Source organism: Rhinopithecus roxellana, chromosome 7 (assembly GCF_007565055.1).
Source record: "Rhinopithecus roxellana isolate Shanxi Qingling chromosome 7, ASM756505v1, whole genome shotgun sequence".
Taxonomy (NCBI): Eukaryota; Metazoa; Chordata; class Mammalia; order Primates; family Cercopithecidae; genus Rhinopithecus; species Rhinopithecus roxellana.
The window spans coordinates 27,251,873-27,277,989 of record NC_044555.1 but is presented as its reverse complement, the minus strand read 5'-3'; the positions used below and the strand labels follow the sequence as shown (position 1 = coordinate 27,277,989).

Genomic DNA, 26,117 nt, shown 5'->3' with positions numbered 1-26,117 from the left:
CAGAGATACAACAAAAAAAGAAAACTTCGGCCGACTGCGGTGGCTCACGCCTGTAATCTCAGCACTTTGGGAGGCCGAGGCAGGCAGACCACAAGGTCAAGAGATCGAGACCATCCTGGCCAACATGGCGAGACCCCGTCTCCACTAAAAATACAAAAATTAGCTGGGTGTAGTGGTATACGCTTGTAGTTCCAGCTACTTGAGAAGCTGAGGCAGGACAATCACTTGAACCCAGGAGGCAGAGGTTGCAGTGAGCAGAGATCACGTCACTGCACTCCAGCCTGGTGACAGAGCGAGACGCCGTCTCAAAAAAAAAAAAAAAAAAAGAAAGAAAGAAAACTTCAAGCCAACATCCCTGATGAACATTGATGCAAAAATCCTCAATAAAACACAAGCAAACTGAATCCAGCAGCACATCTAAAAGCTTATCCACCACAATCAGGTTGGCTTCATCCCTGGGATGCAAAGTTGGTTCAACATATGCAAATTAATAAATGTAATTCATCACACAAACAGAACTAAAGTCAAAAACATGATTATCTCAATAAATGCAGAAAAGATCTTTGATAAAATTCAACATCCCTTCATGTTAAAAACTCTCAATTATCTAGGTATTGAAGGAACATACCTCAAAATAATAAGAGCCATACATGAAAAACCCACAACCAATATCATACTAAATGGGCAAAAGATGGAAGCATTCCCCTTGAAAACTGGCACAAGACAAGAATGCCCTTTCTCGCCACTCCTATTCAACATAGCATTGGAAGTTCTGGCCAGGGCAACCAGGCAAGAGAAAGAAATAAAGGGTATTCCAATAGGGAGAGAGGAAGTAACATTATCTTTGTTTTCAGATGACATGATCCTATATCTAAGAAAACCCCATCGTCTCAGCCCAAAAGTTTCCTCAGCTGATAAGCAACTTCAGCAAAGTATCAGGATACAAAATCAATGTGCAAAAATCACAAGCATTTCTTTACACGAACAACAGACAAGCAGAGAGCCATATCATGAATGAACTCCCATTCACAATTGCTACAAAAAGAATATAATATCTATGAATACAGATAACAAGAGAAATGAAGGACCTCTGCAAGGAGAACTACAAACCACTGATCAAGGAAATGAGAGAGGACACAAACAAACGGAAAAATATTCCATGCTCATGGACAGAAAGAATCAATATCGTGAAAATGGCCATGCTGCCCAGAGTAATTGACAGATTCAATGCTATTCCCATTAAACCACTACTGACATTCTTCACTGAATTAAAGAAACTACTTGAAAATTCATACTGAATGAAAAAAGAGCCCAAATAGCCAAGGCAACCCGAAGCAAAAAGAACAAAGCTGGAGGCATCACGCTACCCAACTTCATACTACAAGGCTACAGTAACCAAAACAGCATGGAACTGGTACAAAGACAGACACATAGACCAATGAACAGAACAGAGAACCCAGAAATTAGACCACACACCTACAAACATCTCATCTTCGACAAATCTGACAAAAAGAAGCAATAGAGAAAGGATTCTCTATTTAATAAGTGGTGCTGGGGAGAACCAGGTAGCCATATGCAGAAAATTGAAACTGGATCCCTTCCTTATACCATATACAAAAATTAACGCAAGATGAATGAAGGATCTAAATGTAAAACCCAAAACTATAAAAACCCTAGAAGAAAATCTAGGCAACACTATTCAGGACATAGGCACGGGCAAAGATTTTATGACAAAAATGCCAAAAGCAATTGCAACAAAAGTAAAAATTGACAAATGGGATCTAATTAAAGAACTTCTGCACAACAAAAGAAACTATCATCAGAATGAACAACCTACAGAATGGGAGAAAATTTTTGCAATATAAGCATCTGGCAAAGGTATGACATCCAGAGTATATGAGCAACTTAAATTTATAAGAAAACAACCCCATTAAAAAGTGGCCTAGGACAAGAACAGACACTTCTCAAAAGAAGACATTCGGCCGGGTGCGGTGGCTCACTCCTGTAATCCCAGCACTTTGGGAGGCCGAGGCAGGTGGATCACGAGGTCAGGAGATCGAGACCATCCTGTCTAACATGGTGAAACCCCATCTCTACTAAAAATACAAAAAAATTAGCCGGGCATGGTGGCGGGCGCCTGTAGTCCCAGCTACTTGGGAGGCTGAGGCAGGAGAATGGCGTGAATCCGGGAGGCAGAGCTTGCAGTGAGATGAGATCTCGCCACTGCACTCCAGCCTGGCTAACAGAGCGAGACTCTGTCTCAAAAAAAAAAAAAAAAAAAAAAAAAAAAAAAAAAAAAAAAAAAAAAGAAGACATTCATGGGGCCAGCATATGAAAAACAAACTCAACATCACTGATCATTAGAGAAATGCAAATCAAAACCACAGTGAGACACTATCTCACACCAGCAGAATGGCAATTTAAAAACAACAGATGCTGGTGAGGTTGCAGAGAAAAAGGAACGCTTTTACACTGTTGGTGAGAGTGTAAATTAGTTCAAGCATTGTGGAAGGCAGCATGGTGATTCCTCAAAGATCTAGAGGCAGAACTACCATTTGACCCAGTAATCCTATCACTGGGTATATACCCAAAGGAATATAAATCATTCTATTATAAAGACATGCACACGTATGTTCACTGCAGCAGTATTCACAATAGCAAGGACATGGAATCAACCAAAACGCCCATCAATGGTAGACTGGATAAAGAAAAGCTGGTACATATACAGCATGGAATACTATGCAGTCATAAAAAGGAACGAGATCACGTCCATTGCAGTGACATGGATGGAGCTGGAAACTTATTCTCAGCAAACTAGCACAGGAACAGAAAACTAAATACCACACGTTCTCATTTATAAGTGGGAGCTGAACGACGAGAACACATGGACACATGGGAGCGGGGGAACAACATATACTAGGGCCTATCGGTGGCAACGAGGGAGAGTATAAGGAAGAATAGCTAATGGATGCTGGGCTTAATACCTAGGTGATAGGTTGGTCTGTGCAGTAAACCACCATGGCACATGTTTACCTATGTAATAAACCTGCACATCCTGTACATGTACCCCAGAACATAAAAGTTGATAAAAAAAAAAAGGCTCGACAGGTATATGGGGAAAAATGTCCAATATCACTCATCATCAGGGAAACAGAAATCAAAACAACAATGAGAAATCATCTCACCTCAGTTAGAATGGCTATTATCCAAAAGACAAGAAGTAACAAATGCTGGAGAGGATTTGTTACTCTTCAGCATTTGGAGAAAGAGGAACATTCATACACTGTTGGTGGGATTATAGGGTAGTACAACTATCATGGAAAACAGTACGGAGAAAGTAAAAATAGAACTACCATATGATCCAGCAATTCCACTGCTGGGCATATCCAAAAGGAAATAAATCAGTATATCAAAGAGATATCTGCATTCCCATGTTCACTGCAATATTATTCACAATAGCCAAGATATGGAATCAACCTAAGTGTCCATCAATGGACAAACGAGTGAAATTAAGAAATGTGGTATATATAAACAATGGAATATTATTCAACCATTAAAACAAATGAAATCCTGTCACTTGCAGTAAAATGAATGAAAATGGAGATTATTATATTAAGTGAAATAAGCCAGGAATAGGCAGACAAATATTGCATGTTCTCACTCATATGTGAGACCTAAAAAAGTGGATCTCACAGAGGTGGAGAGTAGAATGGTGGTTACCAGAGGCTGGAAAAGGCAGCAGGGGATGAAAAATAGTTGGTTAATGTGTACAAAAATACAGTTAGACAGAAGGAATAAATTCTAGCATTCACTAGTACAGTCAGGAAATTACAGTTAATAATTTATTGTGTATTTCAAGACAGCTAGAAGAGAATTATAATGTTTCTGACACAAAAATAAAGGTTTGATGATAGATATATCACTAAGCTTAACTTCATCATTACACATTGTATATGTGTATCAAAATATCACATGTATCCCCCCCAAAATATATACAATATGCTGTGAATATATCAACTTTATAAAATACTAAAACAAAACAAGAAAAAGGCTGGGCATGGTGGCTCCGCCTGTAATCCCAGTACTTTGGGAGGCCAAGGTGGGTGGATCACTTGAGGTCAGGAGTTCGAGACCAGCCTGGTGAAATCCCATCTCTACTAAAAATGCAAAAATTAGCTGGGCATGGTGGCGCATGACTGTAATCCCAGCTACTTGGGAGGCTGAGGCAGGAGAACCACTTGAACCTGGGAGGCGGAGTTTGGAGCGAGCCGAGACCGTGCCACTGCACTCCAGCCTGGGTGACAGAGCAAGACTCTTGGTCTCAAAAAAAAAACAAAAAACAAAAAAAACCCAAAAATAGAATAAAAGTAAAAATAGCAAAAAAAGATATGAAAAAGGTCTCAAATAAATAATCTAAATAATCATCTCTGAAATCAGAAAAAGAATAAAATAAAACTACAGCAATCTTAACTACATTAAGAGCGGAATGTAATTGACAAAGATAAAACATAGAAAATGAAACAAAAAATACTGAAAAGATCAATTAAATTGACACAATAAGGCCTGGCTCACACTTGTAATCCCAGTACTTTGGGAGGTCCAGAAGAGATGATCACTTGAGGTCAGGAGTTTGACACAAGGCTATGCAACATAGTGAGACCCCCATCTCCATAAAAATAAAAAATCAGCCAGTGGCATGCACCTGTAGTCCTAAAAACACTTTTTAAGTTAAAAAAAAAAAAAAAAAAGACAAAGTGCCAGCAATTGCAAAGAAAAAAAAGAGAGAGAGAGAGAGAGAGAAGAAACAATTCACCAATATCAAGAATGAGAAGGGAAGAGGGGGATATCACTAAAGACCCCATAGACATTTAAAGAATAATAGGGGAATTCTATAAACAACTCTATGCCCATAAATTCTCTAAGTTATATGAAACAGACCAATTCCTTGAAAGACACAAATTATAAAAACTCACCCAAACTCTTTCCCCTCTTTTCACTACTGCACTTGGCTAGTCTTAATTTAAATAAATAACTCACCTAAAAATCAAACAGATAACCTGAAAATTCTGTATCTACTAAAGAAAATAAATCCAGGCTGGGTGTGGTGGCTCATGCCTAAAATCCCAGTACTTTGGGAGGCCCAGGCGGACGGATTACTTAAGGTCAGGAGTTCAAGAACATCCTGGTCAACATGGTAAAACCTCATCTCTACTAGGAAAAAAAAAAAAAAAAATTGGCCGGGCATGGTGGCACACACCTTCAGTCTCAGCTACAAAGGAAGCTGAGAATCACTTGAATGCAGGAGGCAGCGGTTGCAGTGAGCCAAGATCGTGGCACTGCACTCCAGCCTGGGTGACAGAGCAAGACTGGCTCAAAAAACAAAGAAAAGAAAACAAAAAGAAAAATTCATAGTTAAATCCTGAACAAGAAATCTTAACAATGCATTCAAAATGTCTGTTTGACACTTCAAAAAAGAGGATATATGAATGATGAACAATAATATTCCATTGTTTATATATACCACATTTCTTAATTTCACTATTATCATTAGCCATTAGATGAACCATTAAATGAGATATCACTATACATTTATTAGGATGATTAAAATAACTATATTGACAAAACCAAGTGCTGAGGAGTATGTAGAGCAACTGGAATTCCACATATTGCTAGTGGGAACGTAAAATAACCATTCTGGGAAACAGTTGAGTAGTTTTTTTTGTGTGTGTGTTTTTGTTTTTTTGAGATGGAGTCTCGCTCTGTCACCCGGGCTGGAGTGCAGTGGTGCTATCTCAGCTCACCGCAAGCTCCGCCTCCCAGGTTCACGCCATTCTCCTGCCTCAGCCTCTCGAGTAGCTGGGACTACAGGCACCCGCCACCACACCTGGCTAATTTTTTGTATTTTTAGTAGAGACGGGGTTTCACCTTGTTAGCCAGGATGGTCTCGATCTCCTGACTTTGTGATCCGCCTACCTCAGCCTCCCAAAGTGCTGGGATTACAGGCATGAGCCACTACACCCAGCCTCTTTTTTTTTTTTTTTTGAGATGGAGTCTCACTCTGTCCCCCAGGCTGGAGTGCAGTGACGCAATCTCGGTTCACTGCAACCTCCACCTCCCAGGTTCAAGTGACTCTTCTGCCTCAGCCTCCCGAATAGCTGGGACTACAGGCACCCGCCACCACACCTGGCTAATTTTTTGTATTTTTAGTAGAGACGGGGTTTCACCTTGTTAGCCAGGATGGTCTCGATCTCCTGACCTCGTGATCCACCTACCTCGGCATCCCAAAGTGCTGGGATTACAGGCATGAGCCACTGCACCCAGCCTCTTTTTTTTTTTTTTGAGATGGAGTCTCACTCTGTCCCCCAGGCTGGAGTGCAGTGACGCAATCTCGGTTCACTGCAACCTCCACCTCCCAGGTTCAAGTGACTCTTCTGCCTCAGCCTCCCGAATAGCTGGGACTACAGGCACCCGCCACCACACCTGGCTAATTTTTTGTATTTTTAGTAGAGACGGGGTTTCACCTTGTTAGCCAGGATGGTCTCGATCTCCTGACCTCGTGATCCACCTACCTCGGCCTCCCAAAGTGCTGGGATTACAGGCATGAGCCACTCCACCCAGCCTCTTTTTTTTTTTTTTTTTTTTTTGAGATGGAGTCTCACTCTGTCCCCCAGGCTGGAGTGCAGTGGCGCAATCTCGGTTCACTGCAACCTCCACCTCCCAGGTTCAAGTGACTCTTCTGCCTCAGCCTCCTGAGTAGCTGGGACTATAGGCACGTGCCACTGCACCTAGCTAATTTTTTTGTATTTTTAGTAGAGACGGGGTTTCACCATATTGGCCAGGCTGGTCTTGAGCTCCTGACCTCGTGATCCACCCGCCTTGGCCTCCCAAAGTGCTAGGATTATAGGCGCAAGCCCCCACGCCCAGCCAGTATTTTCTTGTAAAGTTAAAACATCCACTGCCCGTACTGCCCAGGAATCTCATTCCTGGGTATTTATCCTAGAAAAATGAAAACTCATATTCACACAAGAACCTATACCTGAATGTTCACAGCAGCTCTATTTGTAATCACCCCAAAGTGGAAACAACCAAAATGACCTTCAATGGGTATATCCATACAATGGAATATTACTCAGGAATAAAAAAGAACAAGTTTTTGATACGCAACAACATGAATGAATATTAAAGGCATTATGGTGGGCTGGGTGTGGGGGCTTATGCCTGTAATCCCAGCACTTCGGGAGGCTGAGACGGGTGGATCACGAGGTCAGGAGATCAAGACCAGTCTGGCCAGCATAGTGAAACCCCGTCTCTACTAATAATACAAAAAATTAGCTGGGTGTGGTGGTGTGTGTCTTTAATCCCAGCTACTCGGGAGGCTGAGGCAAGAGAATCTCGTGAATCCAGGAGGTGGAAGTTGCAGTGAGCCAAGATCGTGCCATTGCCCTCCAGCCGAGGCAACAGTGCGAGGCTCCACCTCAAGAAAAAAAAAAAAAAAAAAAAAAGGGCATTACAGTAAGCAAAAGATGCCAGTCTCAAAATATCACATACTGCATAATGCCATTTATATGACATTCTGGCAAAGGCAAAAACCACAGTGACAGAGAGCAGATCAGTGGTTGCCCGGGAGTAGAGGGAAGGCATGACTACAAAGGGGGTAGTAACACAAAGGAGGTTAGGGAATGATCAAAGGGCTCTGTATCCTGATTATGGTGGCTGGAAGAATATGAACATGTATATACCAAGAGAGTCAATTTTACTTCATGTTAATTAAAAAAATAAAATTTCAGGCCAGATGTGGTGGGTCACACCTATAATCTCAGCACTTTGGGAGGCTGAGGTGGGCAGATCATGTGAGGTCAGGAGTTTGAGACCAGCCTGGCCAACATGGCGAAGCCCCGTCTCAATTAAAAATACACAAAATTAGCTGGGCATGGTGGCGTATGCCTGTAATCCCAGCTACTTAGGAGGCTGAGGCAGAAGAATCGGTTGAACCCGGGAGGCAGAGGTTGCAGTGAGCCGAGATCGCACCTCTGCACTCCAGCCTGGGTGACAGAGCAAGACTCTGTCCCCGGCCATCAGAGAAAGGCAAATCAAAACCACAATGAGATACCATCTCACACCAGTTAGAATGGCAATCATTAAAAAGTCAGGAAACAACAGGTGCTGGAGAGGATGTGGAGAAATAGGAACACTTTTACACTGTTGGTGGGATTGTAAACTAGTTCAACCATTATGGAAAACAGTATGGCAATTCCTCAAGGATCTAGAACTAGATGTACCATATGACCCAGCCATCCCACTACTGGGTATATACCCAAAGGATTATAAATCATGCTGCTATAAAGACACATGCACACGTATGTTTATTGCGGCACTATTCACAATAGCAAAGACTTGGAATCAACCCAAATGTCCATCAGTGACAGACTGGATTAAGAAAATGTGGCACATATACACCATGGAATACTATGCAGCCATAAAAAAGGATGAGTTTGCGTCCTTTGTAGGGACATGGATGCAGCTGGAAACCATCATTCTTAGCAAACTATCACAAGAACAGAAAACCAAACACCGCATGTTCTCACTCATAGGTGGGAACGGAACAATGAGATCACTTTGACTTGGGAAGGGGAACATCACACACTGGGGCCTATCATGGGGAGGGGGGAGGGGGGAGGCATTGCATTGGGAGTTATACCTGATATAAATGATGAATTGATGGGTGCTGACGAGTTGATGGGTGCAGCACACCAACATGGCACAAGCATACATATGTAACAAACCTGCACGCTATGCATATGTACCCTAGAACTTACAGTATAATAAAAAAATTAAAAATTTTAAAATAAATAAATAAATAAATAAATAAAAATAAAATTTAAAAAACGCTTTACCAAAAAGCAGATTGAAAATACAACAGGGGCGGAGCAAGATGGCCGAATAGGAACAGCTCCAGTCTCCAACTCCCTGCGCGAGCGACACAGAAGACCGGTGATTTCTGCATTTTCAACTGAGGTACTGGGGTCATCTCACTAGGGAGTGCCAGACAATCGGTGCTGGTCAGCTGTTGCAGCCTGACCAGCGAGAGCTGAAGCAGGGCGAGGCATCGCCTCACCTGGGAAGCGCAAGGGGGAAGGGAATCCCTTTTCCTAGCCAGGGGAACTGAGACACACAACACCTGGAAAATCGGGTAACTCCCACCCCAACACTGCGCTTTACACAAACGGGCACACCAGGAGAATATATCCCACACCTGGCCGGGAGGGTCCCACGGCCACAGAGCCTCCCTCATTGCTAACACAGCAGTCTGCGGCGATCTAACCGCAAGGCAGCAGCGAGGCTGGGGGAGGGCCGCCCGCCATTGCTGAGGCTTAAGTAGGTAAACAAAGCCGCTGGGAAGCTCGAACTGGGTGGGGCTCACAGCAGCTCAAGGAAACCTGCCTGTCTCTGTAGACTCCACCTCTGGGGACAGGGCTCAGCTAAAAAACAACAGGGGAAGCAGCAGAGGCCTGTGCAGACACGAACGACTCTGTCTGACAGCTTTGAAGAGAGCAGTGGATCTCCCAACACGGAGGTTGAGATCTGAGAACGGACAGACTGCCTGCTCAAGTGGGTCCCTGACCCCTGAGTAGCCTAACTGGGAGACATCCCCCACTAGGGGCAGTCTGACACCCCACACCTCACAGGGTGGAGTACACCCCTGAGAGGAAGTTTCCAAAGTAAGAATCAGACAGGTACACTCGCTGTTCAGCAATATTCTATCTTCTGCAACCTCTGCTGCTGATACCCAGGCAAACAGGGTCTGGAGTGGACCTCAAGCAATCTCCAACAGACCTATAGCTGAGGGTCCTGACTGTCAGAAGGAAAACTATCAAACAGGAAGGACACCTATACCAAAACCCCATCAGTACGTCACCATCATCAAAGACCAGAGACAGATAAAACCACAAAGATGGGGAAAAAGCAGGGCAGAAAAGCTGGAAATTCAAAAAATAAGAGCTCATCTCCCCCTGCAAAGGAGCGCAGCCCATCACCAGCAACGGATCAAAGCTGGTCAGAGAATGACTTTGATGAGATGAGAGAAGAAGGCTTCAGTCCATCAAACTTCTCAGAGCTAAAGGAGGAATTACGTACCCAGCGCAAAGAAACTAAAAATCTTGAAAAAAGAGTGGAAGAATTGATAGCTAGAATAATTAATGCAGAGAAGGTCATAAACGAAATGACAGAGATGAAAACCATGACACGAGAAATACGTGACAAATGCACAAGCTTCAGTAACCGACTCGATCAACTGGAAGAAAGAGTATCAGCGATTGAGGATCAAATGAATGAAATGAAGTGAGAAGAGAAACCAAAAGAAAAAAGAAGAAAAAGAAATGAACAAAGCCTGCAAGAAGTATGGGATTATGTAAAAAGACCAAATCTACGTCTGATTGGGGTGCCTGAAAGTGAGGGGGAAAATGGAACCAAGTTGGAAAACACTCTTCAGGATATCATCCAGGAGAACTTCCCCAACCTAGTAGGGCAGGCAAACATTCAAATTCAGGAAACACAAGAGAACACCACAAAGATACTCCTCGAGAAGAGCAACTCCAAGACACATAATTGCCACATTCATAAAGCAAGTCCTTAGAGACTTACAAAGAGACTTAGACTCCCATACAATAATAATGGGAGACTTCAACACTCCACTGTCAACATTAGACAGATCAACGAGACAGAAAGTTAACAAGGATATCCAGGAATTGAACTCATCTCTGCACCAAGCGGACCTAATAGACATCTATAGAACTCTCCACCCCAAATCAACAGAATATACATTCTTCTCAGCACCACATCGCACTTATTCCAAAATTGACCACATAATTGGAAGCAAAGCACTCCTCAGCAAATGTAAAAGAACAGAAATTATAACAAACTGTCTCTCAGACCACAGTGCAATCAAACTAGAACTCAGGACTAAGAAACTCACTCAAAACCGCTCAACTACATGGAAACTGAACAACCTGCTCCTGAATGACTACTGGGTACATAACAAAATGAAAGCAGAAATAAAGATGTTCTTTGAAACCAATGAGAACAAAGATACAACATACCAGAATCTCTGGGACACATTTAAAGCAGTGTGTAGAGGGAAATTTATAGCACTAAATGCCCACAAGAGAAAGCAGGAAAGATCTAAAATTGACACTCTAACATCACAATTAAAAGAACTAGAGAGGCTGCCTGTTCACTCTGGTGGTAGTTTCTTTTGCTGTGCAGAAGCTCTTTAGTTTAATTAGATCTCATTTGTCAATTTTGGCTTTTGCTGCCGTTGCTTTTGGTGTTTTAGACATGAAGTCCTTGCCCATGCCTATGTCCTGAATGGTACTACCTAGATTTTCTTCTAGGGTCTTTATGGTATTAGGTCTAACATTTAAGTCTCTAATCCACCTTGAATTAATCTTCGTATAAGAAGTAAGGAAAGGATCCAGTTTCAGCTTTCTACTTACGGCTAGCCAATTTTCCCAGCACCATTTATTCAATAGGGAATCCTTTCCCCATTTCTTGTTTTTGTCAGGTTTGTCAAAGATCAGATGGCTGTAGATGTGTGGTATTATTTCTGAGGACTCTGTTCTGTTCCATTGGTCTATATCTCTGATTTGGTACCAGTACCATGCTGTTTTGGTTACTGTAGCCTTGTAGTATAGTTTGAAGTCAGGTAGCATGACGCCTCCAGCTTTGTCCTTTTGACTTGGAGAAAATTTTTGCAATCTACTCATCTGACAAAGGGCTAATATCCAGAATCTACAAAGAACTCAAACAAATATACAAGAAAAAAACAACCCCATCAAAAAGTGGGGAAAGGATATGAACAGACATTTCTCAAAAGAAGACATTCATACAGCCAACAGACACATGAAAAAATGCTCATCATCACTCGCCATCAGAGAAATGCAAATCAAAACCACAATGAGATACCATCTCATGCCAGTTAGAATGGCAATCATTAAAAAGTCAGGAAACAACAGGTGCTGGAGAGGATGTGGAGAAATAGGAACACTTTTACACTGTTGGTGGGATTGTAAACTAGTTCAACCATTATGGAAAACAGTATGGCAATTCCTCAAGGATCTAGAACTAGATGTACCATATGACCCAGCCATCCCACTACTGGGTATATACCCAAAGGATTATAAATTATTCTACTACAAAGACACATGCACACCTATGTTTACTGCAGCACTATTCACAATAGCAAAGACTTGGAATCAACCCAAATGTCCATCAGTGACAGACTGGATTAAGAAAATGTGGCACATATACACCATGGAATACTATGCAGCCATAAAAAAGGATGAGTTTCTGTCCTTTGTAGGGACATGGATGCAGCTGGAAACCATCATTCTTAGCAAACTATCACAAGAACAGAAAACCAAATACCGCATGTTCTCTCACTCATAGGAGGGAACTGAACAATGAGATCACTTGGACTTGGGAAGGGGAACATCACACACTGGGGCCTATCATGGGGAGGGGGGAGGGGGGAGGGATTGCATTGGGGAGTTATACCTGATATAAATGATGAATTGATGGGTGCTGACGAGTTGATGGGTGCAGCACACCAACATGGCACAAGTATACATATGTAACAAACCTGCACGTTATGCACATGTACCCTAGAACTTAAAGTATAATAAAAATAAATAAATAAATAAATAAAAAGAAAATACATCAACAGAGCTTTCAACTCAAGATGTTAAATACAGAAAATCTAAAAAGAGAATAAAATACCAAACACTAGAGATGATCAATAAAGTCAAAAAACTAGTTTTTGAAATGAAATCAAACTAGACGAACTATTGTTAAACACCATGACCAAGTACAGCTAATCTCATGAAAGTAACGATTCAAAATGAGTAATTCTATTAATGTCACTGTATTAACAAATTAACAGAAAAACTATGTATTTATGTCCAAATATGCCAACATTATTTGATAAAACCTAGTATGATTCTTGATTTTAAAACAAACAAAAGCCTTTTAAAATAAAGCTAGCCTGGGTAACATGGCAAAACACTGTTTCCACTAAAAACACAAAAATTAGCCAGGAGTGGTGGCGTGTGCCTGTAGTCCCAGCTACTCGGGAAGCTGAGGTGGGAGGATCACTTGAGCTCAGGAGGGAGGCTACGGTGAGCCGAAATTGTGCTACTGCACTCCAGCCTGGGTGACAGAGCGAGACTGTGTCTAAATGAGTAAATAAATAGCTAGAGACTCCCCCGAACTCTATGAGAGTAGTCTATCAGAGACCTACATATTGAGTGGAGAAAGATTGGCAGTATTCCCTTTAAAGTCTGAAAACAGCACAAGGATGCCCCCATCACCACTATGACTCAACACTGTAATAAAACTGGAAGTTAGAGGTATGAATACTGGAAAGGAGGAAGATATTATGGGCCGAACGGTGCCCCCAGAAATTCATATGGTGAAGACCTACCCCCTAGTATTCAGAATGTAACTATATTTAGAGATAGGGCCTTTAAAGAGGTAATTAAGTTAAAAAAAGACCATTAGGGTAGGCCCTAAACCAATCTGGTGATCTTATAAGAGGTGGTGATTAGGACACACAGAGAGACACCGTCGGTGTGTATGCACAGAGGTACAACCACAGGAAGAGGCAGCAAGAGGAAGGCCATCTGCAAGCCAAGCAGAGAGACCTCAGGAGAAACCAACTCTGCCGGCACCTTGATCTTCAACTTTCAGCTGCCAGTAGTGTAAGGAAATAACTTTCTGTTGTTTAAGCCACCCAGTCTGTGATATTTTGTTATGGCAGCCCTATCAAACTAATACAGGACACACAGATCATCTACCTCAAGAAATCAAGACAATGAACTGAAAACAAATAGAACTAATAACAGTATAATAAGGTAGTCCAACACAGGATTGATATGGGAAAGAATCAACTATTTTCCTCCTTATTAGCAATAGCCAATTAGAAAATGTAATACATAAAAAGATGCCACTTTTATGAACCAAAATAAAATTCCTAAACTGAAGAAGAAATAGACCAAAGAAGAGATACATACAAGAAGACATGAATAAATAGAGACAGACCACATTTGAAGACAGAAACATAAGATGGCTGCTGCTCATACCCAAAAGGTAAATAAGAGAAAGATGTCTGGCTGGGCCTGGTGGCTCACGCCTGTAATTCCAGCACTTTGGAAGGCTGAGGCAGGTGGATCACTTGAGGTCAGGAGTTCGAGACCAGCCTGGCCAACGTGGTGAAACCCCGTCTCTACTAAAAATACAAAAAATTAGCCAGACGTGGTGGTGTGTGCCTGTAATCCCAGCTACTTGGGAGACCAAGGCAGGAGAACTGTTTGAACCAGGAAGACAGAGGTTGCAGTGAGCCCAGATCACACCACTTCACTCCAGCCTGGGCGACAAAGTGAGACTCGGTCTCAAAAAAAAGATGAAAAAAAAAAAAAAAAGACAAAACAATGATTTCAAAGCTGTTCAGAAGTTGTACCAGTTCAAAAACAATTTTCCGTAGTTGTTTACAACCAATCAGTGGTAGGCTTTTTCACAACTACAGAGAAAGCCTTAGCAACATAAGACGACTTACAGACAAAAACTAAAAATCACGTAAGTTTGCCTATCAGAGAAAAAGTAAATGGTGACTATTTTCTACAAAATTTAGTTCTGATGGGATAGGCTATCTGACTGAGCAGATGAAGTTGCAAAGACATTTCCCCCTGGGGTTTTTTGTTTTGTCAAAAAAGATTGATAGGGACTAGGCCCTGGATCAGATTTTAATTTGATGAAGCTGCTATCTATTTAGCCAAATGCCCTCAAAAATCCAGATTTGGAAAGAGGAAGTCTGAGTCCAGAGCTTAAGGCCATAGAGACGCCACTGACTATAATGCCAGGTATGAATGCCACTGGGCTCTAACTTAGGACTGCTATTATTTGAGTTTGCATTTTGGCTTCAAAGTCACATAGATTTTGAGGGCTGTGGCCCTAATCTCTTTTTGCATGCCTTACTGTTTTTAGTGCACAAATTTTCAGGACACGAGGTTATATTCAGGAATGTACAAATCCCAGTATAGCCGAAAGGCCTCTGATGAAAGATATGTCTCCATAAATTAATCCACAAACATCATGCAATCCTTTGAAAAGCCGATTCTAAAATTCATCTGGAATAGAAAAAGCTCAACAGCAGCCTCAAAATTCTGGAAAAATACGAACAAGTAGGGAGGTCTCTCCTTGGTAAGCTGCCTTTCCAAGGTTGCTGGGCAAAGCAGTGAGGGGAAGGAGGGAGGAGAGGCTGAGTGAGCTGTTCTAAGAGGAGTGGTTAAATCAAGTCCAGATGTCTTAGCTGCAGGTCAATGTGATTTGACTGTTCACGGTAAAGTGGGTGGCCAGGGGAACCTGGCATGTCCCTAAAACAAATCAAAGCTTAGCTCAAAGATGAGAGTCTTAGTGAGCATCTGTGGTCTCCTCAGGTTCACAGCAAGGTCTGTAGAGGGGATGTGCTCTACCAGAAACAAAGTCTGTGGTAACTAACCTACATGTTATTGTCACAGGAATAGACAAGTTGATTTTCATTTTCTTTTTTACCATCTGTTTGGTAAAATAAAAATTTGTTTTGACAAGTTGATTTTATGGAACAGAATAATATTAACAGTATCTAATACATAGTACTTATATGTGCTGGGTAATTTTTTTTTTTTTTTTTTTTTGAGACGGAGTCTCGCTCTGTCGCCCAGGCTGGAGTGCAGTGGCCGGATCCCAGCTCACTGCAAGCTCCGCCTCCCGGGTTTATGCCATTCTCCTGCCTCAGCCTCCCGAGTAGCTGGGACTACAGGCGCCCGCCACTTCACCTGGCTAGTTTTTTGTATTTCTAGTAGAGACAGAGTTTCACCGTGTTAGCCAGGATGGTCTCGATCTCCTGACCTTGTGATCTGCCCGTCTCGACCTCCCAAAGTGCTGGGATTACAGACTTGAGCCACCGCGCCCGGCCAGGGCAATGTTTTAAGTGCTTTCTGTATATTTATTTAACTCTCACAACAACATATGAGGTAGGCATGACTACCACAGAGAGGCATAGAGAGGTTAACTAGCCTGGCCAAGGTCATATAGCTGTTAAGGCACAGAACTTGGACTAGAGTGGAAAACAAATCCCCATATATTTGGGAATTCAGTTTGTGACAAAGGTAGAACTTCAACTCAGGGGGATAATGATGAACTAATCAATAAACGGTGTTGGGGGAAATGACTACTAATGTAGAAAAAAATAAAGTTAGATTCTACCCTCCCACAATTCACAGAAATTTAATCCCAGATAAAGAGCAAAAATTTTAACTCCTATGTAAGTTTTAGGGGAAAATATAAGAAGGCCTTCTTAATCAAAACATAAAATAGGCCGGGCGCGGTGGCTCAAGCCTGTAATCCCAGCACTTTGGGAGGCCGAGACGGGCGGATCACGAGGTCAGGAGATAGAGACCATCCTGGCTAACACAGTGAAACCCCGTCTCTACTAAAAAATACAAAAATCTAGCCGGGCGAGGTGGTGGGCTGGGCGCCTGTAGTCCCAGCTACTCGGGAGGCTGAGGCAGGAGAATGGCGTAAACCCGGGAGGCAGAGCTTGCAGTGAGCTGAGATCCGGCCACTGCACTCCCGCCCGGGCGACAGAGCGAGACTCCGTCTCAAAAAAAAAAAAAATAAAATAAAATAAAATACAAAAAAACTATTAAAAACTGATAAACATGGCTGGATGCAGTGGCTCACACCTATAATCCCAGCACTTTGGGAGACCAAGGCAGGAGGATCACTTGAGCCCAGGAGTTTGAGAGACCAGCCTGGGCAACATGGCGAAACCCCATCTGTACAAAAAATAAGCTGGGTGTGGTGGCATGCACCTATGGTCCCATCTACCAGGGAGGTTGAGATGGGATTGCAGAGGTCGAGGCTGCAATGAGCCATGATTGTGCCACTGCACTTCAGCCTGGGTGACAGAGTGAGACTGTCTTAAAAAAAAAAAAAAAATTGATAAAGATGACAATGTAAAAATCAAAATCATCTACATGCTAGAAAGACATAATAAAATTAAACACAAACCTAAAAGGAAGTATTTTTCAATATATCCAGAATATACAAAAAATACTCCAACACATCTAGAATATATAAAGAACTCTTACAAATCAAGAAAAACAAAACATCCCAATAGAAAAATGGGTGAAACACTGAATGGAAAATTCACAGAAAAGGAATAAAGAGTCAATAAACACATAAAACAGACAGACACCATCTTTTGCCATAGGATTGGCAAAAATTAAAAAGGCTGATAGTATCCACTGCTGGTAAGGCTATGGGCAAACAGGTATGTTTCATACACTGATCATATACTGGCCCTTTAGGAGGCAAATTTGGCACTATTTATTAACATTTGTCTTCTACATACCCTTCAACTCAACAGGTCTATCCCCCCTAGAAAAATATTAACTGGCACATAGGCACAAAAGGTTATTGTAAGAAATTTCATTGCAGTGTTGTTAGTAAAAGTAAAAACTTAGAAACAACTTAAATGTCAATCAGTAAGGAATGATTAAACATATATTTCTATATTACAGAACACTATGCAGCAGATAGATCTCTATGTATTGATAAAGTATATCTCTGTACTGACATTGAAAGAAAACTAAGCAAGTTGCAGAACCACACAGACTAAATAGAACTATACTTCTGTCTACATAAGAATGTAAACACAACAAAATAAAAGGTATACGTGAAAATGATGACAAAGGTTGTCTTTGGGCTCAGAGAGGAAAGACTGTTAGTCAAAAAGAATTTCTGCTTTCTCTGTCTTCAATTTTGGTCAGCAAGCGTTAACCATATTTGTATAACTTTTGAAATATTAAAACAATGGCCGGGAGTGATGGCTCATGCCTATAATCCCAGCACTTTGGGACGCCAAGGCAGGCGGGCAGATCACTTGAGGCCAGAAGTTCGAGATCACCCTAGCCAACATGACAAAACCTTGTCTCTAGTAAAAATACAAAAATTAGCCAGGTGTGATGTGATGGTGCACACCTGTAATCCCAGCTACTCAGGAGGCTGAGGCATGAGAATTGCTTGAACCCGGGAGGCGGAAGTGGCAGTGAGCTGAGATGGCATCACTGCACTCCACCCTGGGCTAATGAGGGAGATTCTGTCTCAAAAAACAAAATAAAACAAAAAGCACTTACATTATACAGTCACCTGTATTATACAAGAGTGCCTTATACCTTGTGGTATTCAATAAAATCTTGGATTAAAAAAAGGAGTCATCTCTTAAATGTAAAAAGCCCACTGAAAGGTCATTATGTATCTTTGCAAAAGGGACAAACTGGCCAACACAGGACACTAATGACACAGATGATGGCAGTCAAACAGGCAAGAGAAAAAAGAGTCACCAGCGGTAAAGGTTGGACATTAGTAAAAACAGACGAGAGCAAATTATAACTACCATTTTTGAAGGCTTCCCATGAACAAGAAACTGTGCCAGATGATCTGTGTAAGCATAATCTCAAATTCTTAACATTAACCTGTGAGATATTCCCATTTTACAAATTAGGAAAATACGGCTTAGAGAAACTAACTATAAGACCAGGACTTTGCTCACTACAAACTGTCCTCTATTGGGCCGAGGATGGAGACTGGGACTGAGGAGACCCCTTCTGGCCTGAACCCATGTGCTTAGCTGCCCTTACTATACTCTGCGTCCTTGAAGCACGCTCCCAAGCTCTCCTGTTCATCCAGACTGGCGTTCTCCTCCTCCTCCTCGCTCTCGGTTCTCCAGTATGCTGGCCGCTTGATGGGCCGCTTCCCTGGGGTGCGCTGGGAAGCAGGACTGTTAGACACTGTGCCCAGCCCACTGCTGGAGCTGCCACTGCTTCGATCCTGCCCTCCGGTCCACCAGGCCTGCAGGCTGGAGGTAGCCGGTGAGGACGATGATGACTGCAGGTTGGCCATGCACAGCATGCCCTGGATGGCCTCCTGAGTGCTGGGAGAAGCTGGGGCCTCACTGCAAGGGACAGAGGAGAAATACTGAGGCAGTTTTTTTTAGCTGTCAGAGTAAACCGGTCATCAGAATACTGAGGGAGGAGGGACAACAGCTATGAGGATCAAGGTGGGAGGAAAAAGGGGAGAATCATCCTAAGTGAAAAATTTGGAATTAAGCTTAAGGATCAAGACAGTATCATAGATTGTTTTCATGAAAAGCCAGTCCTTGTTGCCTTAAGTCTTTCCACAGACAGCAGGCAAGGTGGCAAAAAAGGGGCACACCTCCCTCCCTGTTTATACACGCTGCATTCTTTCCTTTCATTGTTTTTGTAACAATTCTCCTTGCATGACTCTTCCAGCCCCTCTTCCCAACTTCCTAAGTGCCCAAAATTGATTCCTCTTGAAGTCTATACATCTTATTGCCATCAGATCTTAAGTTCCTTAGGACAGGTTTCATGCCTACTTTATTCTTTCACCCAAATGCCCTGGATAATTCTTTGTCCCTTTAAATGGCTCTATAAACATCTACTGATTGGCTGACCTGGCACCTTGGGCGGGAGCGGGGGTTGCTGTCTGATAGCCTGGAAAGGGGAGATAAAAGCCAGTACTCACGTGAGGGCAGCATAGTCAGGTCCCCCCACCTGCCTGCTGGCCTTGAGCAGATCAAGAATGCCACCAGCGCCACTACCATTCCCAAGCTTGCCTTCAACCCCTTCCACCATGTCCTCATCTGTTGTATAGTCCTCCTGTTGGAGAGAGAGTGTATCACCTCAGCTGCCCAGGATTGGTCTGGTAAGGCCCCAATATAGGGGTGATGATCTGACTCCTGATATTAATATCTTCTGAGCACCACATATAGACCAAGTATTAAGCAGAATATTCATTTTTTATCTTAATTTCCAAGGCATCTCTGTGAGGTAGGTAGTATACTCCCATTTTAAACAGATAAGAAAACTAAGGCTCAGGGAAGTTAAATAATTTGTGTAAGGTCACATCACATACTCCTTATCACATACTCTTTCTGCTACATCACACTGACTTTTAAGTTTTTATTTACTTATTTTTTTTTTTCTGAGACAGAGTCTTGCTCTGTCGCCCAGGCTGGAGTGCAGTGGCGTGATCTCGCCTCACTGCAAGCTCCACCTCCCGGGTTCACATCATTCTCCTGCCTCAGCCTCCCGAGTAGCTGGGACTACAGGCGTCCACCACCATGCCCGGCTAATTTTGTTTTTTTGTATTTTTAGTAGAGACGGGGTTTCATCGTGCTAGCCAGGATGGTCTCGATCTCCTGACCTCGTGATCCACCTGCCTCGGCCTCCCAAAGTGCTGGAATTACAGGCATGAGCCACCGCGCCTGGCTGATTTTTTTTATTTTTATTTTTTTGAGACGGAGTCTCATTCTGTCTTCAGGCTGGAGTGCAGTGGCACGATCTCGGCTCACTGCAACCTCTGCCTCCTGGGTTCAAGCGATTCTTCTGCCTCAGCCTCCCAAGTAGCTGGGACTACAGGGGTGTGCCAACACGCCCAGCTAATTTTTTAGCAGAGACGGGGTTTCACCATGTTGGCCAGGATGGTCTCAATCTCTTGACCTCATGATATGCCCACCACAGCCTCCCAAAGTACTGGGATTACAGGCGTGAGCCACCGTGCCCGGCCCACACTGACTTTTATTCTACTCTGTATTAAAGGATGTTTAAGGTATTTCAACTAAATTGAAATCTTCCATTTACATGCTCAGCAGCAATTCGCACACACTCTTTCACTTAATAAATATTTCACTGCAGTGGCTCACCCTGTGATTCCAGCACTTTGGGAGGTCAAGGCAAAAGATCACATGAGGCCAGGAGTTTGAGACCAGCCTGGGCAACACAGCAAGACCCTATCTCTACAAAAAAAAAATTGAAAAGAATTAGCTACGTCGGTGGCGTGAGCCTGTGGTCCCAGCTACTAGGGAGGCTGAGCTGGCCTCGGAAGTCAAGACTGCTGTGAACCATGATCATACCATTGTACCCCAGCCTGGGCAACAGAGCAAAGAGACTCTGTCTCAAAAAAAAAATAAATAAAATAAATAAATTATTCAGGAAATGAATGCATAGGATGTCTTCCTCCCTCCATATCCCCCAACTAGAATGACAATCTGTCTTCTGTCTCTATCACCAGAATGAGCAGAAGACTAGATCCAGGGCAGAATCCTACCTCAATGTCAAACTCAACTTCTCCTGGTTCACGAACTCGGTTGGGGTCAGAGCAAGGCTTCGCACGGGGCAATTTCCGGGGAAATTCTAGAAAACAATGGAATGCACTTATTATGAAGCTATGATTAGCATTTAAGCCAAATACCCAGAAGAAAAAAATAAGACTAATTTTCTTGGAAGTAATGACCACAGATGACTAATTTAGAGAGGTTAGGTATCAGGTGATAAATAAATCTTTAGAACAAAGGAAACAATGAAGGCCTACAGAACATAGTATAGCAGAATGTCAACAAGCTCAGGCCTAAGGTCTTAAGTCTTAGAGGGCCAAAAACAAATATAAAACGGGCAAGGGCTGGGCATGGTACCTTGCACCTGTAATCCCAGCACTCTGGGAGGCTGAGGCGGGTGGATCACCTGAGGTCAGGAGTTCCAGACCAGCCTGATCGACATAGTGAAATCCCATCTCTACTAAAAATACAAAATTAGCCAGGCATGGTGGCACATGCCTGTAATCCCAGCTACTCAGGAGGCTGAGGCACGAGAATCACTTGAACCCGGGAGGCGGATGTTATAGTGAGCCAAGATTGCACCATTGCACTCCAGCCTGGGCAACAAGAGCGAAACTCCGTCTCAAAACAAACAAACAAACAAACAAACAAACAAACAAACAAACAAACAAAAGATGGGTAGGGGAGGAAAAAGAAAGAACAGACACACACTTGGTCTTATTATCAGGGTCGCCTTCTCCTTTCCCAATCTCTCGTCAATCTGCAGCTCATCATCTGAATCCAAGTCAAATTCATCTTCTATCACCTGTTCTGCCACCAGTCTAGCCTTGTCTACCTTCTTTGCTATTTTGGTTCGCCGAGATTTGGATAAGCACTTCACCCTTTTCGTACTGAAGGGAAGGAGAACATAAAAACAGTCACTAGCAATATTGTTAGTCGCTAGCAAGACAGCAATTCTCTCTACATTGACCTACGGATTCAATACAATCCCTATCAAAATCCAGCCAGCTTTTTAAATAAAAAGTTGATAGTAAAACATACTTGGACATATAAAGGACCTAACACAGACAAAATAATTTTGAAAAAGAACAATATTGGAGGACTTACACTGTTCAATCCCAAAATTTACTCTAAAGCTATGGTAATCAAGGCAATGTGATATCAGCATACAGACAGACATACAGATCAGTGGAAAAGAACTTTGAGTTCCGAATAAACCCTTAAATTTATGATCAAATGATTTTTGACAAAAGGTGCTAAAGCAGCTCAGTGGGGGAAAGGATGGTTTTTTCAGTAAAAGTTGCTGAGAAAAATGGATACAAAGAAATACATGTGGACCCTTACCTCACATCATATACAAAAATTAATGTAAAATGCATCATAGATCTAAATGTAAAACCTAAAACTATAAAACTAGAGTAAAACACAGAAAAATATCATTATAACCTGGGATTAAGTAAAATTAAAAATTTTGTATTTCAAAAGAAACCATTAAGAAAATAAAAGAAAAGCCACAGACTGAGAGAAAATATTTGGAAATCGTTTATCTGGCAAAGGATTTGTATCCAGAATTTTTTTTTTTTTTTTTTGAGACAGAGTCTTGCTTTGTCGCCCAGGCTGGAGTTCAATGGCGTGATCTCAGCTCATGGCAACCTCTGCCTCCTGGGTTCAAGTAATTCTCTTGCCTCGGCAAGACTCCATCTCAAAAAACAAAAAACAAAAAACAAAACTGCATTGATACTTGAAATGTCATAGGAGAGTAGACCTGGGTGTTCTCACGACAAACACACGGTAAGTATGTGAAGTGATGCATATGTTAACTAGCTTTACTGGCATAATCATTTCACAGTATAGACTTTATCAAATATCACATTGTATACCTTAAATATAGACAATTTTAATTTTTATTTGCTTTTTTTTTTCCTTTTTGAGATGGAGTCTTGCTCTGTTGCCTAGGCTGGAGTAGTGGCATGATCTCGGCTCACTGCAACCTCCCGCCTCCTAGGTTCAAGCAATTCTCCTGTCTCAGCCTCCCAAGTAGCTGGGATTATAGGCGCCCACCACCATGTCTGGCTAATTTTTGTAATTTTAGTACAGACAAGGGTTTCGTCATGTTGGCCAGGATGGTCTCAAACTCCTAACAAGTGATCCGCCCACCTTGGCCTCCCAAAGTGTTGGCATTACAGGTGTGAGCCACTGTACTGGGCCACAATTTTTATTAAAAAAAAAAAAAAAAAAAACACATACAATGGGTTTACACTTTACATCCACCAGAATGGCTATAGTCAAAAAGAAAAAAAAAAAACAAAAAACAAATGTTGGCCAGTAAGTGAAGAAACTCATGATTGCTGGTTGAAATGAACATTGCCTTTGTCCAGAACTCAAAAGTGGCTTAGATAATCCTGTTACACATAGACGATATTAACCAATACGAACTGCTGGAAAAAACCTCATAAACAGTTAAAAAGAAACATGTTTTTGGCAAATCAGTACACTGATACATTCAGCAACTAGTAATCTGGTTAAATTGACTTTCAGTGAATTGGCTGTCATTTAACTGACCTATTTTCTACCTCAGAGGGTTGAGGATTAAATGAGCTCATACAGAGCTTGATCCATGGCAACTGTTCCATGTAGCTAATATTATAAGGTTCTCTCTCAATTTTCACATTAGTAAAATGGGGACACTACTACTTACTTTTGGGGTTGTTGTGAGGATTAAATAAAATAGTGTATATAAACAGCTAAGACAGACTTTGACACAGAGGAGATGCTCAATAAATGACAGCTACGTATGCCCTGGTCTTTTATTAACTTCCGATAATTAAAATTTTCAGCTAGGATGTGGTAGTGCATGTCTGTAGTATCAGCTAACTCAGGAGGCTGAGGCGAGAGAACTGCTCGAGCCTGGGCAATACAGCAAGACCCTGTCTCTAACAATTTTTTAAAAATTTTTAAATAAAATTTTCAAACATGCACAAAAATATAAAAGTATAATTAATTCTCATGTACCTATCACTCAGCTAAGTTTCAGCAATTATCAACACAGCCAGTCTTGTTTCATCTACACCTCACTCTCTGCAAAACACAAAGTTTGGAGAGAAGCCCAGACATAGCATCACATCATCTGTAAATATTTCTATACTTTGACTATCTGGGTTCACTTAACAGCTTCTGACGCTGCAGCGGGTAATAGGCAGCAGCACAAGGAGGACTGCTGGGGGTGAGGCAGGGGCAGGAAATGTCTTATTGTACCTTCAATAGCCATTATAGATGGACTCCTAGGACTGAATTTTCTCCTGTCCAGGAGACCTATCATGAGTTCTGGACAAAGGCAATATTCAACAGTCTCTCTAATCTTACACTTTAGTAACTGGATTCTCAAACCCCAAGAATAGCTCTGTTGCTTTCAGAATCTGCCCTACTCTCACTCTTTTTTCCCTTATTTTCTACCCAGGTGGGCCCAGATGGACCTGAAGGTAACCTTTTCCTAGAAGGCAGCTATTAAGGCACCTTTGTTGTTTGTGTTCCTACATTGTTGATAATCTGCACCTGGCTCTTGACTGCTGCTGTCTAGTGTTCTGAGTATCTAGAAAATAGCCCTTACTGGCTTTCCCTGCCTCTATGTATTTCAGGGTTTCTGACAATCTTCTTAGATTCTGGTCATGGCCACATCATCGTTATCACCATCTTCATGGAGAATTCTTTTGTCTCTACATCATCATATTTATAAGAACTACCATTTATTAAGTATTAATTATATGGCAGGCCCTGTGGTTAACATTCTACATATATTATCTCATTTAATCCTCCAACAACCCTAAGGTAAGTTTTAACTATAGAATACATGTAATGAGGACACTGAAGCTCAGATAGGTTAATTAGTTTGCCAAAGTAGAACAGTGAATATGTGTCACAGCTGGGATTTAAACCTTGGATTGCCTGATTCCCAAGTCCATAATTTTGTTGTAAACAGCTTTTATTTTATTCTTTTAGAACTTGTTCTTTTAAAATTATTTAAAGAAGAGTAAATACTTAAATATTTAAAGAAAAGTAAATACGTGCTCATTGTACAAAATTCAAATGCTACTCAAGTGAAAATTTGCTCTTACCTTCCCTTTTGTACTTTCCAGGGATAACCACTGTTAAAAACTTGGTATAACAAGGCCGGGCACATTGGCTCATGCCTGTAATCCCAGCACTTTGGGAGACTGAGGCGGGCAGATCACTCGAGGCCAGGAGTTTGAGACCAGCTTGGCCAACATGCGGAAACCCTGTCTCTACTAAAAATACAAAAATTAGCCGGGCATGGTAGCATGCACCTGAAGTCCCAACTATTTGGGAGGCTGAGACATGAGAATCACTTGAACCGAGGGGGCAGAGGTTGCAGTGAGCCGAGATCACACCACTGCACTCCAGCCTGGGTAACAGAGCAAGACTCTTGTCTCAAAAAAAAAAAAAAAAATTGGTGTAACAAGTATAAAATATGTAACTAGGTCAGGCAAGGTGGCTCACACCTGTAATCCCAGCACTTTGGAGGCCAAAGTGGGAGGATCACCTGAGTCTAGGAGTTAGAGCTCAGCCTGGGCAATAACAGAGACCCCATCTCTATTTTTTTAAAAAATGTATTTACATATATATATCACACACACTATTTATTTGCCTAAATATACATACATATCTCTGGAAGGAAACCACTGACATTGGTTGTCCATGGGAAGGTAAACAGGGAAAGAGAGATGGGTGTGAGATTTTTCACTGTGTGCTCTTTCACATTGTTTTTATTTCTAACGCTTGTATATTCCATTTTTAAACCTCCCTCTTCAAAAAATACAAAAGTCTATATATGGCTTTTCCATATGTGCATACATATACACGTGCATACATG

General features: G+C 41.9%; 1 protein-coding gene across 7 annotated transcripts in view; it reads right to left on the bottom strand.

Moving 5' to 3' along the window:
• PHF8 (PHD finger protein 8) overlaps positions 1–26,117 on the bottom strand; it is a 114,641-nt gene that overhangs the window by 32,049 nt on the left and 56,475 nt on the right. For all 7 annotated transcript variants that reach the window (XM_010388866.2, XM_010388867.2, XM_010388871.2 and 4 more), the window contains 4 exons: positions 21,941–22,119; positions 21,223–21,308; positions 19,639–19,772; positions 18,735–19,048 (listed from right to left, as the gene is read on the bottom strand). In XM_010388866.2, coding sequence (XP_010387168.2) covers positions 18,735–19,048; positions 19,639–19,772; positions 21,223–21,308; positions 21,941–22,119 — 713 coding nt within the window. The remainder of the gene's footprint in view (positions 1–18,734; positions 19,049–19,638; positions 19,773–21,222; positions 21,309–21,940; positions 22,120–26,117) is intronic.